Here is an 18,392-nt window from a genome sequence, read left to right on the forward strand (position 1 = left end):
TAGCTGAGAAAAGGAAGACACAAGAAATCACCTGATCCAAGGTTTCAAATGATATCCAGAAACACTGATTTTCATGCTTTGTGAAAATGCAAACTTATCATAAATGCAAAATTAAGAAACATAGTTTCACAGGATTCCCTTAATTTCAACTGTCTTTGTGCTTGCCAGATGCAAGATTTTCTTTAAAACCTTAGTGGAGAACAGGATGAAATGATAACTCTATTTTGTTACTTTGTTGAAATTCATGCATGACACACATTTTTCATGAACTTCTTGAAGACCTCACATAACTGTTAAGTACACACACACACACACACACACACACACACACACACACACACATACACACACTCCCTGATGTGATGTGGGGCTTTTATTACAAATCCCATTGGGTGCCACAATCTTCACCTGTAATTTTAAAATAAAAATCTAGTCTCACTTCACAATTTAAGTTGTTGGGTCTTTTGTGTCCAAATTATAATAATAAATCAGCGTTTGTTCTCAAGGCCACACCAGCCTCATTGTGGATCAGATGCTGCGCTGTCTGGCAGATCCAGCTACCAGAAGCCTGCTTTTGTTAAGCTGGGTTCCAGTGATTACCTGACATGGTGACATCTTCAACAAACTTCCTTTCCTTTACAGATCAGGTTCTATCTGATGGAACACTTCTATCCAGTTCCCTATATACTGAGCTTCTCTATGTCTCACTTTCCTCCCTATCACAGAACATGTGTCTCAACACCTAAACTTGACCCTCCCTGATTGGAGTGAATGCCCGACTCCCCAGGGCTTTGGCCAATCCCAGAATCTAGCAGTCTAACTCTCAGTCCCAATGCAGGTACTCTCCAGAGGGTCTCAGACTTTATATATTTGTCTTGCCATCCCAGAAAAACCCACACCCACATTTAGACAGTATTTTATGCTCTTCAAATAATCTTTACACAAGATAAAAAACATTCTGACTCAAAGTGATGTTTTGTCCAAAGGATATGTTAACTCCTAGGAATAGTGCCCATCTAAACCACAATCACATCATCATGGATATATTTTTTGGACTGAAGACATTTTCTGGAGAAAAATCCATTAATTTTATTTCTCATACAACTTTTAAAAATACCCCAGTTATGTCTCTTCCAAATCTTCCTAGTTTTATTTGTATTGTATTTCACAGTGGTTGATATTCATTCTTTCCCATGCAAATTCTACATGGAGCTTTGACCTACAGATCAGTTTGCTGTGTTTATATCAAATATTATATGGTCATAATTTTTGTCCTTGAACACTTACAGACACTATTTCTACAAAATCCAATGTTCCTAGGTCAGACTTCACAGATGAGAATTTTATCTTTTGCAGATGTTAACAACCATTGGATCTCTTCTCTGTCAATTATCTCTACCAGTGCCATTCATCATGAACAGTGTAAAAAATTGAACACAGTGTCCCGTTCACACCAACACCACAAGGTCATGACCTTGGATCCTCTAGAGCAGGCCTTTCATTTAGGGCTGGAATGTGGTACATGAGTGGAGAAGGCTTCAGCTCTGAAACTGGACTGTCTGGGTTAAGTTAGCCAGATCACACACTGCCTAGTTTTCCTATTTGTTAAATGGAGAGAATGGTAGGTTGTAAGCCATAGGGTTCTTGTGAGTGGTAAAGTATAATGTATGCTTAGTGCATACCCACAGAACAGGGTAAGAATTTGTTAGTTCCTGTTATTCCTCCAAACCCTTCACAAACTGTTATCTATTACCACAGCAACAAACCATCCCAAAGTCTAGTGGTTTAAAATAACAGCAATGAATGGCTGAATAATATTCCAGGAGTATACCACTTTACAGCTACTGGGAATACTTCTCCTACCAACACTGGTGTACAAGCATTTGCTTCAATACAGAGAGGAATGGAGTAATGACATATGCCACAGGGTGGATCAAAAACATCACACTAAGTCAACGAAGCCAGTTACAAAAAGTCTGTCTCCATGGAGAAGGCAGGGGTGGGGGAAGACAGGAAGAGTTGCTGCTTAACAGAAACAAGGCTTGCTTTGGGGGTGATGAAAAGGCTTCGGAACTAGAAAAAGGTGATGAACCCACAGTATTAGGAAGGTATTAAATGCCACTGAATTGTGGATTTTACGAGGTACTTTCATGTCATGTGTATTTTCATGTCATTTAAAAATAACAAAAACAATGTATTATTTCTCGTGGTTCTGAGTTGGGGTGGGGAGAGGGAGAAGGTGGCCCTGCTGGCTGCAACCAGGTTCCATTCAACAGGAAAGTCAGCTGTGGGGGTGGGGTCTCTCTTTCACCTGCTTCTTCACCCTCAAGGATGGGAGCCTGCGTTTCAGGAGGTCCCTGTGCACAAGCGCTTACCTTACTTCTGGAGACTGGGGTCTTCATAAACCATGGCCTATAGCTGAGTCCCTGAAGTTGATTTCATAACACACAATAAAATAATGGTGTGCACAAGCAGCACTGAGGCTGTATGTGGGCCACATACTCCCTTTACACTGGTAAAGGTCAGGAAAGTGACCTCTTTGCTCAGGGACATACAGCCAGCCAGTCCTGGGACAAAGATCCAAACCCAGTCACTCTCTGTCACTTCCCCACACTGCCCTTCTCCTTCCTCCACCTGTAATGCCTCCCCCACGGCACACCCTTCCACTGCTCCATCCCAGGCCCACATACCCACTTTTGTTCTGCTTTAGAACAAGATGGCTTTCTCACCAGGCCCAATGCCAAGCCCCCCGACCCCCAGATTTCAGTTTTCTGTACTATTGGGGTCTGCAGGTGCCATGATCCAGCAGGGAAGTCCCCAAAGGACACCTACAGCATCATCCCCCAACTCCAACCTCAGTGTTGTCCCTGGCCTGTCCCTCCTGCCTAGTGCAACAGAGGGCAGGACTTTGCCTCATCAAAGAAGGCAGTTAGCACCTTCTTCTAAAGGCAACTGGGGGCAGAGAGGGTTAGTTTCATGGCAGATCTGGAGAATCAATCTGCAGCAGAAGCACCTTAACAGGGGCTTGAGGAAAGGAGAGGCAGACACTGGTTGAGACAGCAGTCCTCCCAAAGGGCTATTCCCACTGCCTCCAGATCCTCACTGAAACAGCCCCCAGCCCTGCCCCAGGCCAAAGCCTAGGCCACATAGCCTGCAGCTCAATAGGACGCTCTCATTTTTCATTCCAAAAATGTCACTTTCGGAGTTTATTCTGGGTTAAGACGGTTCAGTGTTGTCTTGGGAGCCACTTTCTCATTTACTTTTCATTGATTTGGATTCTCTGGGCATGCACACTCCCTGGAGAAGCCTGCTCCGAACGGTACACACCCTTCCAGAAATAAACAAAACCTCCAATTGTTTAAAAGGGTTTGCTTTTTTGTGTTGGACTATTTTTTCCCCCTTCCTGTACTACAAACATCTGAATACAGCTTAAGGAAATACATCATTCCCTTGACAGGGGCAGAAGACTGAAACACATCATGATTTAAAAGTGTGTATGGAGGTGGTGTCAGGAGTGCAAGGAGCCCCCATGATGACCCTCAGCCAGGGAGGACACAGGACAATGAGCCTGGCAGCCGTTGGGCAGGCTAAACCCTCTCCAGGACGGAGGGGACTATGGGCACCACCCCTGGTACTAACCATGGGTTCTCCCATTGGCTCCAGCTTCCACACCCGTGTGGCAGGGGTGAGGGGCCTCCTCCACTGGAAGACTCAGTCCTGAGTCTGGGCTTCCCCCACAGGGAACCTCCCTCAGGATTATCCTGCCCTCCCACTGCCAGTTCCAGTAGAGAGCTAAGATTGCCCACAGGCCAGGGGCATGGAGATGACCATGCCGTGCCTAGCTCACTGGCCTTGGTCCAAGGCAGATTCCCCCTTCCTGGGTAGACTCCATTGCCCTGCATGAGCAAAGTTCTCCTTCCTTCTTCTTGTTTCTCTGACTGCTACAGAAGAAAACGGCACCCAACCCAAGGCCTGCGTGGAACCCTGCAGACACCCACCTACCCCAACCCAGTGAGTTCCACCAATTTTATGCCCTGCCACTGGGGTTTTCCTTTTCTTATCCTCACTCAAACACTGGGCTCTAAACCCCTACATTTTGAGGAATTCATTTAAAACTTTCTGGATTCATACTATCCCACCTTCCCTCACCTCCCAATGTTGTGGCCATTTGGGGAGTGAACCAGCAAAAGGAAGATCTCTCTCTCTCTCTCTCTCTCTCTCTCTCTCTAACTCTTTCAAATGTTTCAAATAAATAAACCTTAAGAAAAGAAAAGCAACCCGTCTGGCTCTGGCCTGCTCCATGAAGCTTGCTGTTTCTCTGAGCCCCAGCGGCTGCTCAGGAAGGCCAGTCTTACACACTTCCCTTGAGTGGCACCGCCCAGTGTTAGCAGCTGCCCATCCTGTGTGTCCCTTGAGCTGCCACCATCCTCTGTGGCTCTCCACAGAGGCACAGATGGGCTGTGCAGAGAAGTCAGGAGAGAGCTGTCCACGTGTGAGCCCCAGGGTGGGAACCCGGTGCAGGAAGGGACAGGAGGCTCAGAAGGCGGCGGGGGGTGGGGGGCGGTGACAAAGTCCTCACCTTCCCCTGAAACACTCAGAGCCCTCCTGAAGGAGAGGCCATCAGGGATGACTGCACATGGAGAATCCCAAGACTCCCAGCCAGCCTGTATCACCCAGCCCAGTGCCTCCATCCCAAGTGGGACCCCTGATCTGCCAATAGTGGCTGCTATAGCCCCAATTCCAGATAATGAACACTGCCTGGGTTAATCTACAGCCAGGATTCACATCTGAAAATGCAAATGAAACATACAAAAGCCCCCAAAGGAGACGAAGGGAAAGTTTACAAGGCAGATGCCCAGAGTTTAGAGTAAGATAAGTTGTAAGCCCTGTGCAAGATGCCACAGTATTTTGTCTGTTGCAGGACAACAGTGACAAGGCGAGGAAAAGCAGGAGGAGGAGTTTCTGGTACTGGGTGCCAGACTCTGGAACTGCTGTGTTTCTGTCCAGGAAGGTCTCTGTCCCCATAAACTGCCCTCATGGGCTCAACTGCCTCACTGGGCAGCAAATTCCACATGACATGAGTACCATCATGTCCTGGAAGCCTTAGGGCAATATGGACCTGGGTTCAAACAGCAGACAGCCTTCACTCCTTGTTCCAAAGCTGGTTCACTGGCCACACTCAGAGTTCTCCCAAACACACAGCTATAAATGCCTCCCCCTACACACACACACACACACACACACACACACACACACACACACGTCACATACTTCCCTTGCCTGGGGATCCAGTCACAATTTGGAGATCTGGGAACCCACCCATGGCTACAGCCTGTTGTCCATCCCCTCTGAAGGCACAGGCACATGTTAGGCTAATTCAGCAGCTCACACTGTAAACCCTGGCTTTAGCGCTGTGCAGGACAGTGGGAAAAGGGGTCTAGCGTCAGCTCTAGGAATTACAACTTTTATAACCTTAGGCAACTTGCCTAGACTGTCTTGGGTTCTTTCGTCTCATCTGAAAAACGAGGATTTTAATAGAATTGTGATAATGTATGGAATGTTCTCAATATGTGAGAGCCATTCACTACAGCTGGCTCCCTAAATTCCCTTGCCTATAAGGAAGAAACATTTCCTCCTGCCAAAGCACAACTTTAAGGCACGGCCCATCCAACCAGCCACCTTGGTTGTTTCATGAGACTAGCATTTTTGCAAGTCCAAAGTGTTTGTCAGATGCCCCTTAGGTGCAGGCAGCTGGCATCCAGCAGTGACCAAGGATCCTTGGGGAAAGGAACAAACTCAGAGACGCAAGCGTAGTCACGAACTGTGATAAATCCTATGAAGGAATAGAAGACGAAGCTGTGAGAAGGAATACAGAATGAGCAGGCAGGGTAGGAGTACCTTACTGAGGTGACAGATAAGACTTCATGCTAAGAAAATGACATGTGAACATAAAAAAGCTCAGTGTAAATGCTAGGTGGGTAACAAAAGTGCCCCAATCCAGGCATGGAACTGAGGAGAAGGTGGGCTCAGAGAGAGGTAAAGACCCTCCAAGGCCCTTCAGCTTTGCTTCCTAAGGGACAGTCCACTGCAAAACCACATCACTCCCAGAATGCCCCCGCGTCTCACCTGCCCACTACCACCAGAGTGTCCCGAATGTTTTCATGAAGCATCTGGTGCTGCAACATTACACAAAGCAGCAGATTCTCCCCCACATTCTTCAAACTGAAATTGTTACAGCAATAAGACTTTTTATTGGAAAGGGAGAGAGAGAGAACAATCGTCCATCTGCTGGTTCACTCCCCAAGTGGCTACAATGGCTGGAGCTGACCCGATTCAAAACTAGGAGCCAGAAGCCTCTTCCAGGTCTCCCACATGGGCGCAGGGTACCAAGGTTTTGAGCCATCCTGCACTGCCTTCCCAGGCTACAGTTAGGGAGCTGGACAAAAAGCGAAGCAACTGGGTCATGAACTGGTGACCTGGAGATGCTGGTGTTTATAGATGGAGGATTAGTCAGCTGAGCCATCTCACCAGCCCCGTATTTTCATAGGTTTTCTTTAAGGATGTCTGTATGCTCTACATCAATGCATTGTTCTTTGTTGAAATTTTTATTGAAAAATGTAAAAATGTTAGGGGATTATGTTTGTTTTAAATATAAATATAAATATCAAAGTGATGAAACTAAACTCAATGCTATTAGATCCTGATTTTAAAATTAATCCTGTGAAATAATCTTGAAAACAACAGAGTAATCTAAATATGGATAGGATATCATTAGTACTTGGAAACTCTAATTTTCTGCATTCTGATCACGATCTGACGATTTTATAGCAAAGTACCATTTTATAGCGATAATTTCTTTCTTACAAAAAGTTCACAATCAGATCATGTAAGTAGTAGGTGTATGAATGATCATATCTTTCATCTTTCTCACATACGTCCAAGTTTTTTTGTAATAAAGAATCTGAAAGTAACAAAGGTAGATGATGGAGGGCCTGTTGCTAGCACCTTAGAATTCTGGTTGTTACTGATGAATATGTTGAACAGGGGACTGACAGGAATAACCAGATGCCTTCCATTCCCACAGCTGGTATTTGACCCTCTATATTAAAATGTTGAGCAGAGTCTGAGTTGAATACTGCTCGCGGGAGACACACACAAAAGAACAAAAATAAAACGAGCCTTTCTGGGCTGGAGAAGCACGGACCCAACAGCACAGGGAGTGTTAACCACTGGACACAGCAAGGCAGAGCCTCCTGGGCTTGAGGCAACGGAGGAGACCTGGAGGGGACAGGGATGAGAGGAGCACAGGGCCGCCAAGTGTTACCAGTATTCAAAGGCAGCAAAATCTTGTTAGAAGGAACAAATCCACAGGGAACTAAGACCATCACCAAGCTGGAGCCCCTTGATCTTCTCAGTTTCTTTATTAGCAGAACCAGCTCCCACAATAGATGCTAAAAAAGTGCCAAGGGTCCTTGGAGTGATCCATTTCCATCCTGAGACATTCAACTCAGGTTCAAACACCTCCGAGGGACTCTTGGCAGAGATTTTCGTTCCTAACAAAAACAGAAACCTATGAGGTTTCCTCACCCCCTCTTCCTGCCTGCCTGTAGGGGCATCTGGGTGTGAATGGCTTGCTTGGAAGCTGGGCAGTCAGAGAGGACAAATCCAGAGATACAGATGGACAGGTGCAAAGCCCTCAAGTTACTGAACCCCTGAAGCAAGCCCGCAGCTTCCTATCACCAGACTACTTGGGGCACATGGAAAATGTCCTGTTTACAAATGATCCCCCCTCCCACTAGTATTAATACTTTCAGGCAAAAAAAAAATGTAATTCATTTGGTCTCAATCTTCAGGTCTACTGGGTCTAGAACCAAACCTGGCCTTACAACAAGGCAGTGCAAGAGCTGAGTTCAGTCAGTCCTGCTCTTGAGCGCCATCAGCACGCGCACAGCTGTTAGAGATGGCGAGCGAAGCTCCTGTTTCCATTCATATGGATTGCCAAGAACTTGCTCATGTGTAGTTCAGGTTCCGTGCTGTGGAGCATCCAGGTGCACAGTGCCAGAGATCTATGCTCTGCACACATTCACCAGCACATGAATGCCGGATGGAGTTTGGAAGCAGAAAACCCAAATTTGGTCCTGGATCTACTACTCACCAATTTTCTTTTAAAAAAAGAGATTGATATATTTTAAAAAGTGTAACTTGCCTGGTGCAATGACTCAGTGGCTAAATCCTCTCACTGTGTGCACCGGGATACCATAAGGATGCTAGTTCATGTCCCGGATGTTCCACTTCCCATCCAGCTAGAGGACAGCCTTGGGACCCTGCGCCCATGTGCAGGAAGATGCTCCTGGCTCCTCATCAGCTCAGCTCCGGCCATTGTGATCACTTGAGGGAATCAGTGGATGAAAGATCTGTCTCTCCTTCTCTCCATACATCTGCATTCCCAATATAAATAAATCAGGAGGGCCTTTTCGTAGTAAAACTCAAAGCTGAAAAAGGGCCTGAGCCTCTCAGCCTGACTGCAGTAACCTCCATGGACCCTCACTTAGGAAGGCTTAGGAAGGCCTGAGTGCCTTGGGAAGACTGACCCAAAAAGTCAAAGGTGGGAGGAAGTTTCCTTTGGTTCCCTCCTCAACCCACACAGACATGAAGCACTGACCTGTTCAGGGCAGGAAACAAACTGACTGAACCATCAGCCAAAAAAAAAAAAAAAAAAAAAAGAAAGAAAGAAAAACCCACAAGACTCCCTCCCTTCCCCTTTGCCCCACACATCAGCTAAGGAAAAAAACTCAGGCCCAGCATGATAGCCTACCGACTAAATCCACATGCCGCCGGTTTGTGTCCCAGCTGCCCACTTCCCATTTAGCTCTTCATTTCTGTCCTGGGAAGGCAGTAGAAGAAGGCCCTAAGCCTTGGGACCCTGTACCTGAGTGAAGACCCAGAAGCTCACGGCTTCAGGTTAGCTCAGCTCCTACTGTTGCAGCCACTTGTGGGATGAACCAGCAGAGAGAAGACCTCTTTCTCTGCCTCTCCTCCTCTCTGTAAATCTGATCTGCCTTTCCAATAAAAATGAATAAACCTCAAAAAAAAAAAATCCTAGCACTAAAATGCTTTTCCTTTGACTGAAAAATTCAAAATGTGGGTTCTTTTTCCAACCCTAATTCTTCTTTCTATGCCCTTATTAGAGATAGTATCACCTACTTTATGGGACTGAGGGATTTCAATAAAGTCCCCTTGTAAAGTAGTGCCTTGGACACAACAGGCCTCAATAAATTTAACTACTCTGACAGGATGTCTGTTTGTCCTAAGAATATGATATGATGAAATGTCTCTCCCACTGACCACAATAAAACCCAGTGTTGAAGTCCTGATTCCCCAAAGTGTCAAAATGTCACTGAACTTGAAGACAACGTTCTAAAAGGGTGATAAAAGGTATATGGGTCGCTGCAATGGATGGAATCCTTTTAGGAGATCAGGCCAGACACACACACACACACACACACACACACACACACACACACACACAGATGCAGGAAAGAACACTACAAAAGCCAAGGACAGGTTCCCAGGAGAAACACATCCCATGTTCTCTGAGCTTCCAGCTCCTCCAGAAGTCTTCAAGAAATAAAACTACTATTGGGCCCGGTGAGGTGGCCTAGTGGCTGAAGTCCTCACCTTGAACACACCACAATCCCATATGGGTGCTGGTTCTAATCCTGGCAGTCATGCTTCCCATCCAGCTCCCTGCTTGTGGGCTATGAAAGCAGTTGAGGATGGCCCAAAGCCTTGGGACACTGCATCCAAGTGGGAGACCCAGAGGAAGTTTCTGGTTCCTGGCTTCAGATCAGCCCAGCACCGGCTGCTGTGGCCACCTGGGGAGTGAATCATCTGATGGAAGATCTTCCTCTGTCTCTCCTCTCTGTATATCTGACTTTCCAATCAAAATAAGATAAATCTTAACAAAAAAAAAAAGAAAAGAAAGAAAGGAAGAAAGAAAACTATTGTTCACACCACCTGGTCTGTGGTCCTTGGTGATGGGATCTTAAGTCGACTAATACCAATGCTTTTAGAAATAAAGCTGACCCACTTTAGAAATAAAGCTGGGAGTCTGTATTTAATTTAATATGCAGTGTATTGAAGATTCTCACATATTTTGAACATGTGACAAAGGTTAACGCCTGTTGCTCTAATTTGAAAGGATCTTCTAAGTCACCGCCCTGCCACTCACCTGCAATTTATGAACCACCAGCGCTTTCACCCCCTGCAAGTTTATTAAAAATGCAGAATCTCAGATACTGCCCTAGACCATCAAATCATGGCCTGCACACTATTTAATGGGATCCCCCACGCTGTCTTGAGGCACACTGAATTCTGAGAAGCACCCAATCTCTGCTAGAATCACCTTGTTACACATACTTTGTTAAAAACAAGACTATTTGTCTTCTTTGAAGAACCACCCAATCTCAACCTCCAAGAAAGGTCTGGAAAACATGACTTTATTCTTCTGTATTTTTGTGTGGCCAGTCATATAGCAGCCTGAAGTGTGAGAATTCCTTAGCTCAAAACAAATGTACATATATGCATAGACACATATATGTATACATATGTAGGTGTATGAATGTGTGCATATGTATGCACAGGAATCTCCACTGCCCAGCCTTTGTCTAATAAGTTTCCAATTTTTTTCAAATACAAACAATAACAGATACAGATTTTTATTTTTCCATAATGCAGACAAGCTTACAAACTAGCTATATTATTTAGGAACACAGAAATAATTGCATTATTACCAGGATGTCAAATTATCAAATTATCAAGTAGGACAACCAGTTACTGATTACTTTTGGGAGTTCAGTTTTCACAGAACATAACAATTTCCCAATTACATTTCCAAAACTACAGAGAAATTATGAGCCCAGGACAAGCTGATAACAATCCTAACAGTCGTACAGTCTTCATGTATTACACAGGGGGAAAAAAAACATATTCTGATGGATACACAAGGTCGAGGGACCATTTGCTCCACTTCTGTGCATGTATGAAAATGCCCATAATAAACAGCAAAGTTTTTTTTTTTTTAGAAAACACAAATAAAACGGCTCTATTTTCCCATTAGGCAAAACATGGGAAAAGTGGTAAGATTTTACCTAGAGCCAATATAGGCAGCATATAGCATTAATCTTCCATCTACCAAAGGCCACAGTTAGAACAAGAGAAAGCCTCCAAAGTAACATTATCGTTTTTGGTCTGTTTCTGGTTCGTAAAACCCACTAGCAATGATAAAATTAGAAAAAAAAAAACTTTGAGCACACCTTCATCTCGGCAACCTGCTTGCCCACAACCCCTTTAATCCTCCTTTTCCAACCGTAGAAGGCAACCTGTGTGTCCCTTCCATCACTGAAACAGGCCTCCTCTCTTTAAACCTTCTCAAGCCATGTGTGTATTTTTCTAGGCCACTCCATAGGAAGCTCATACTTCCGACACACTGCTGCCAAACCCACCTGCCTAGCACATCCTTGCCACAACTTTGCATAAAGACCCCTCTTCGGCAGACTGAGGCCTTGCATAGGAAACGCAAAGTTAGGAGGGCAGGCTGCAGCCAGCCCTACTTCCCAGCCCCAGCCAAGAGCCAGAGCAGGTGGACAAGGGCCCAGATCCGCTTTCACACTCACTGGAAATACCCTGGTGGACTACCACCTTCAACCCGTCTCGGGAAGAGTTAGAGACCCAGGTGCTGGCAAATAAACCCTACAGCAATGGATAGCTAAAGGTGGAGCGTCAAGAGCCAAGGACCACAGACAGCAGCAAAGCCAAGGCTGAGGCGCCACAGATTACAAAAAGAAAATGGCAGGAGGCACCTGGTCTTAGCATAGTACCCAAGAAAAGTCAGAACCAGGGTACACACAAGTCTCCAAAACTGCAGCCTGGGGCTTTCTAAACTCAGCAGATGCACAGGCCACACACGGATCTTCAACTTCAAGACTGCAAAATAAGGAACTGGCGCCCAGGGTCCGGCTACAGACCCGCTGGCTCTCCAGTTTCTTCTACCCTGTTTCTGCCAACTATTTAAGTGTGTATTGCAGGGTCCCAGAATTTTCCTCAGCTGCATGTAGAAAATTCTGGGCTTTTCAGTTTTCTGTTAGGAATTGTGGTACAGTTAAACAAAGACAATACAGAAAAGGGAGCAACAGGAAAAAGGGTCAAGTAAAGAGGCAGGGATCTGGGAGACAAAGTTAAACAGAGGTTCACAGATCAGAAACAACTCTTCCTCGATACCTCCCACAAGACAGCTATGGTCACATCCTAGGAGGGGGAACAGAACTGTGGGCAAAGCTACCTGGATTCCATGTGGATCCCAGCCCCCACCCTCACTTGCCACCACAGCATGCCAACAGTGAGTACATGTCCACACATACCAGTCTGCCCACCAGGCTCGTGGCCAGCAGGGTTCCTGGAAAGCTGAGTAAAGTGTGTTTCATGCTCTGACAGAGGGCCTGGGTTTCCAGGCAGTTCTTGAGGTCCTCCTTGGTCAGGAAGCAAACTGGGGCCAACAGCAACCTGGACAAAAGTCCACAGTGCGTCAGACATGCTGCATGACCAAACCCGGATGCAGAAGGGCCACACAGCAAAGCACGGTATAAAGCACAGGGTATCCTGCCTTCGCCCTTAACCTCACCCGTGTCCATCCGTCATGGGCCTTTCTGCTTAGTGTCCAGCAGGGTAGCACAGACCAGGGCCAAAGCCGGACACCAAGTAGCCAGCTGGTGACCCCAGACCCATGAACACTGGAGTTCTGGCTCATGGTCAATCCCCATGTGCACTGACTGAGGCTTCATTTGGCAACTGAAATGCCTGCCATTAATGAGGACACCTGTGGTCACCCTGAACATACAAGCCCAATAAGTCACTAGCCTTGAACCAGTGGAGCTTGAGGCTGACCTGGTCCTCCTGGATGAAGACTCCTGTCTCATGTTCAAGTCAAACAGGCAAAAGCCAAGAACAGGAGCCACTGCAGTGTGTGTACTCAAAATACACACAGTAGGGACACTACCGCAGAACATGTGACCCTACTATAACAAAAGCAAGAAGGCCATGGTAAGGCAAAAGAACATGATCAGAAGTGCCACATCCTTGGAGCTCAAGTCCCGAGGGGCTCCAGTGCAGAGAGGCCAACAGGAAGAAAAGGCCAACAAGTGAAACACACTGCACAGTCCGCTATAGGGACACTGGCAAGGTCAATCAGCCTGCTTTATCCCGGGCTCCGGCGTCTCCTCAGGCGGCTTGGTAGGACTTGCCCTGGCTTCCTTCCCTTTCTCTCCACCACGGGCCGCTTCACTCATAAGGTAGTACTGCAGGGGATTGGGCCACAGTTCCTCGTTGATGATCTCAACGATCTTGTCAGACTCGATGGAGCTGTGGTTGGAGAACCAACCAAAGAAACTACGGTTATTTTCTGGGTTGCCTGGGCTGGGGGGCTGCTGCAGCTCGTGCCCTGGCAGCCACTGGATGGGAGTGGAACGCGAGATCACTTGACCCGAAGGTCCACAGCCGTACTCTTTGATGAGCACCTTATTTTGGAAATAGGGATTGCGGCCGAAGTAGAACTTGATTTTGTAGCCCAATCTGGCGAGGCCCAGCTCTTCTACCTCCAAGCTATTCAAGTACCCGAGTATTTCTTTATCTTGGTGGTTCAGAAACGCCGCCAGCTGGGGATGGTTCTGAATGGCCTGCCCCCAGAAACCTGGGATACTCTGAATAAGGAGATTCCTGCGCTCCAAGTGGTGGAGTCGCAACTGCCCAAACTTGCGCGAGAGCCGAAGGTAGGCCCGGTCCGCCTGGGCGTTCATGGTCTCCAGCTTGAGCTGCACCGTCTCCAGCGTATTCATGCTGCCACCATCGCCGGCCGGGGGCCCTGACCCCGAATCCCCCTCCACCACCTTCTCCTCTACCACCACAGGGGTGGGGGTACACTCGGCGGCAGCGGGCGCCCCCGTCTTGGGCTTCACGCCAGCTCCGACCTGAGGCCCCCTTCCCACGGCACTACGGATTTCTGGGGCCTTCTTCCCCGTGGGGACGCGCCGGCTGCCCACGCGGGCGGCGTTGATGTGTTTTGCCGCCATGCCCGGGGTGCCCACCAAGACCGTGTCGGCGACCAAGCGCTCCGAGAGGGACAGGGTCTTCCCGGCGCCGGGCCTGGAAGCGGCCAGCCGCCCGCGGTCGCTCGCAGCTCGGGCGCGGAGCGCGAGGCCACAGTCCAGGGGGAGCCGACAGGCGGCCTCGGCGGCGGCGGCAGCGGCAGCGGCCGTGACAACAGCAGCCGCCGCCGCCGCGGGCCTGAGGGGCGGCGCGGGCGCGGCGCTTTCCAGGTCACCCCTACCCGCGCCAGCCTGCACCTGTGCCGCCTCGGTGGCGTCTTCCCCGAGCCTCGGGCACTGTGGGAGGTCCGGGACGCGAGGGGCGTCGTCTGGAGCAGGGTGGCCGCGGGCTTTGGCTCGTCCTTTGCCCCGGTTTTTGGCGCGGGAGGACTTTCGGCCCCGACTGCGGCCGCTCATGGTCGGTAGCGGACTCGGCTTTTTCCACTCAACACGCTCAGACCCCGAGGCTCCTGGCGCCAGCTTGCGGTTCCAACTGAGCGGGCTTCTCCATGGCAACCGTGGACGTAACGCCCGCGCTGTACGCCTGTGCGCTCGCGCGCGCGGACGGTCCGCGCCCCGCCATTGGCTCGGCCGCCGCAGCTGCGCAGGAGCCGACCCCCGGCGCCGCGTCCGGGCCCGCCCACCCTCGCCTCTGCCCGACTCTCGGTCCCCGCCACCGAGTTCCCTCAGAGTTTTGGCGCGCCAAGTGCCCGGAGCTACAAATCCCGCCCCACGCCTGTCCCGGATGTCTGCTCAGGATGGACGTCCACTAGAACACCAACGGGCCTGTCACACTGCCTGAGGCCGACGCTCTCCTCTGTCCCCCATCATTGATTTTCTATTTTAAATCACCCGCCCCACCCTCGGGCCCTTCACGCGCCTCTCGGATATCCGTCCTAATCAAAATGCTAGTAGCCCCTGCCTCACCGCTGGACCCCCTCGCTGGGGTACTTGTTTGTTCTGACACCTTAGCTGGAAGGAAGGTACAAGTGTGTGGGTTCGTGCCACGCCTCGGAGCTGACCGTTAAAACGGGGATATAGAAATTATGAAAATACATACAGAAGTTTTAAAAAATAGGAAATCGTATTGCGTGAGTATAGTACTGCGAGGTTATCTCGATATGGGAGGGAGTTACTGCTGTTATTCCCCCTTTCTCGGATGAGAAAACCTCAACACCCTTAGCGACCCTCAGGGCCGTTTCTGAGGTGGCACAGTGAGGGAAGGAGGAAGCACCGTGCCCATCTGGGCCTCTCATTCCGTGTTCCAGCCTTTGTCTTCACAGCCGGCTGTGTCTTGCACAGGGCAGCAGTCTCTTGGGGCTAAGGATGCTCCCATCTCCTCGTGATTGCAGTGTAGGTGGCATGACTTTGCAGCCAGCGTCGGCCCAAGAGCCCCTGGAAGGCCTCTCACTGGGATGACTCCAAGTGCCCTTGTTCCCCTGCTACCAGGCATCACCCAGAACCTTATTCAAGAAACAGGATCGCAGGCCCAGAATCCATTTTTACCCGATCTCAGGTAATTAGTCGCGAACCTTCAAATTTAGATGCTAGGGTGGCGGTGTGTTGATGCAACCAGGCCTTCCTGGAAGGTAGTGCTATACGAGAAACAATCCTGCAGTGGCCTGCTCCCCAAGTCTGCTCCCCATCACTGCCCAGGCCACTTTTCTGACCTCCTTTCCCTCCCACTCCCCTCCCCACTGGCCCCGTGACTCTTCTTGCTACTCACTGGTCCCTGCCCCAGGCCCTTTGCCCGGGCTCCTCCTTCTGCCTTGCCTGGATGCAGTCTCTTATCTTGGCCGCATTTTCCTTAGACCTCACCTTCTCAGTGACTAGCCTATTTCAAAACTGCCAGCCCCCATCTCTTTACCCTGATTATTTTTAATCCGTAGCACTTTTCACCATCCAACACAGCGTTGATTGTTTATTGTGTTTTTATTTAGCTGTCCCTTTAAAACAAATAAATAAATTTTAAAATCCTAGCCCCGTGAGAGGAGAGATCTTGATTTGATTTTGTTGGAATTTGTTGAATGTATTTGGAAGGGAAGAGACAGAGTTTTGCATAGGCTAAATCTCACTGCCTGTCTGCCTGCAATAGCCAGGGATGGCAAGGCTGAGGTTAGGAGCCAGGAACTCAATCCAGATTTCCCATGTGATGGCAGGGACCCAAGTATGTGATTCATCACCTGCCACCTCCCAGAGTGCACATTAGCAGGAAGCTGGAATGGAAGTGGAACCAGGACTCAAACTCTGCACTCCTGTGTGAGATGTGGATGTCCCAAGCTGTGTCAGCTGCCAAGCCAGATGCCTGCCCCTGAGCTTCTTGTTTTGTTCACAGATGTTTTCAGTGCCTACAAAAATATCTGACACATTGCAAACATTTAATATGTAGTTATGGAATGAAAGAACCAATCAAAGCAGATTTTTAAAAATAAGTTTGTAAATAGTCTAAAATTTGGGACATCCCTTTTTTTTCCCCTCTTCCACAAAGTCAGTATTATAGATGAAAGCTGTATTCTCAGGTCAGACCATGCTTATTAAACTTACAAGTTAATCATAAAATTACCTTTCACTATGATGCATCATTTACACACAGTATGTGCGTGAAAATTGAGAGTGGAAAAATTGAGGGAATTAACATTTGCGTTAAAAAGGGATGTTAATTAGTCCAAGGATTACCCAGGATTCTGCTAAAGCCCCTTTTATAAACCTTCTTCCCCAGGCCTTTCCTGGTCACTCCAGACCACAGTAAACAATCCTGTGCTTGACCTCACGGAGTACTTGGTATCTGTCGTGGTGTTTGCACCTGCTCTTTTGCAGAATGGCCTCTTCAGCTGGATCATCACTGGCTGGAAGTGGCTTAAGTCTCTGAAATATCGAACAAAATGAGTTGCAGCAGCCGCCCTCCCTCTGTCCCCTCCAGACAGTGACAGGCTGGCCCAGCCCTGAGAGCACTCATCCTTGACCCACCTCTGCTGTTAAGAGCCTTAATCCATCGTCAGCATCTGCACTGCTCAGTGCTCACCCCTGGCTAAGCCACTGGAGGATTAACATCTGCTGAGCTCCTGCAAACAGTGCTTTGTAATGTAGACTTTTTGTCTTCATCTCGAAGATATAGCATCAGGTGAAGATAAACAGATATAAGACGTAACGCCTTTTGCAGAAATAATTCTCTGGCCTGGGTCACCTAGTCCCTATGAATTTTGCATTTAACAGGCTGGAGCTGCTAAATTGAATATTGGTTTTCTTCATAGGTATTAACATTTGAATGTCTCTGGGAATGTAACTTGCCTTCCCAATTGGGTAGTGAATATGTAAAGACAGACAGGAGTATGTTTCTACCTCAAGACAGTTATCACAGGGTTTTAGATGCTCTCATAATTATCATAAAAGTTCACATTGATTTGTTTGGATGTAGGTGGCTATATCTTACTTAATTTTTTTAGTCACTCCATGGGGCAGGTACAGTTATTGCTCCCATCTTGGGGATGATGATTTTGCTACACAAAATGGTTTAGTAAGCTGCTGCACAAAGTGACACAGCTAATAAATTACTTTCACTCGAGGCAAGCTGACATCTAGCTCCTAACCCTGAGTCCCCGACAGTGGGTACACAGACATACCCCTGTGTGCATACACATATTGAATATGCACATGCATACATTCTGTTGATCCATCATGAATTATCTCAAGTGTGTTATACACCTGGTATGGCAGTACTCAATATAATTGATGTTACATTAAACAGCTCTCACCTCTATGTGCATGGCATTTGTCATACACGAAGCAGTCATAAAACAGGGGCCAGCACGGTATCAGGCTAAACCTGCCTGTGGCACCGGCATTCCATATGGGTGTTGGTTCTAGTCCTGACTGCCCCACTCCTTAATCTAGTTTCCTGTTAGTAGCCTGGGGAAACAGCGGGGATGGCTTCTGCACCCACATGGGTGACCTGGAAAAGGTTTATTGCTCCCAGCGCTGGACCTACCTAGCCCAGGCCACTGAGGTCATTTGGGGCGTGAACCAGTAGAAGGAAGATATTCTCATTCATTTTTTCTCTCATCTCTCTCACCTCTCTCTTTCACTTCTACCCCCATAACTCTTTCAAGTTAAATAAATAAAGCTTTTTTTTCTTTTTAAAGATTCCTCAAACAGATCTGGAGTTATGGTTCAGTAGGTTGAACTACAGTACTGGCAATGCCAGTACCCCGTATTAGATCACAAGTTTAAATCCTAGTTGTTTCCTTTCTGACTGAG

At 47.9% G+C, this 18,392-nt stretch overlaps 1 protein-coding gene across 1 annotated transcript; it reads right to left on the minus strand.

Moving 5' to 3' along the window:
- Positions 1-13,238: 13,238 nt before the first annotated feature.
- On the minus strand, positions 13,239-14,555 carry TSPYL5 (TSPY like 5). The gene has a single exon (XM_040972724.1). It carries the CDS (start codon positions 14,553-14,555, stop codon positions 13,239-13,241), a length of 1,317 nt encoding a protein of 438 aa, XP_040828658.1.
- Between the last annotated feature and the right edge of the window lie 3,837 nt (positions 14,556-18,392).

The sequence above is a fragment of the Ochotona curzoniae genome, unplaced genomic scaffold (assembly GCF_017591425.1).
Source record: "Ochotona curzoniae isolate NIBS_2020 unplaced genomic scaffold, NIBS_Ocur_1.0 contig_2318, whole genome shotgun sequence".
NCBI classification, from domain to species: Eukaryota; Metazoa; Chordata; class Mammalia; order Lagomorpha; family Ochotonidae; genus Ochotona; species Ochotona curzoniae.

What these genes read in the sequence shown, in the direction of transcription:
- TSPYL5 (XM_040972724.1), bottom strand. Translation starts at nt 14,555, where the DNA reads ATGAGCGGCCGCAGTCGGGGCCGAAAGTCCTCCCGCGCCAAAAACCGG.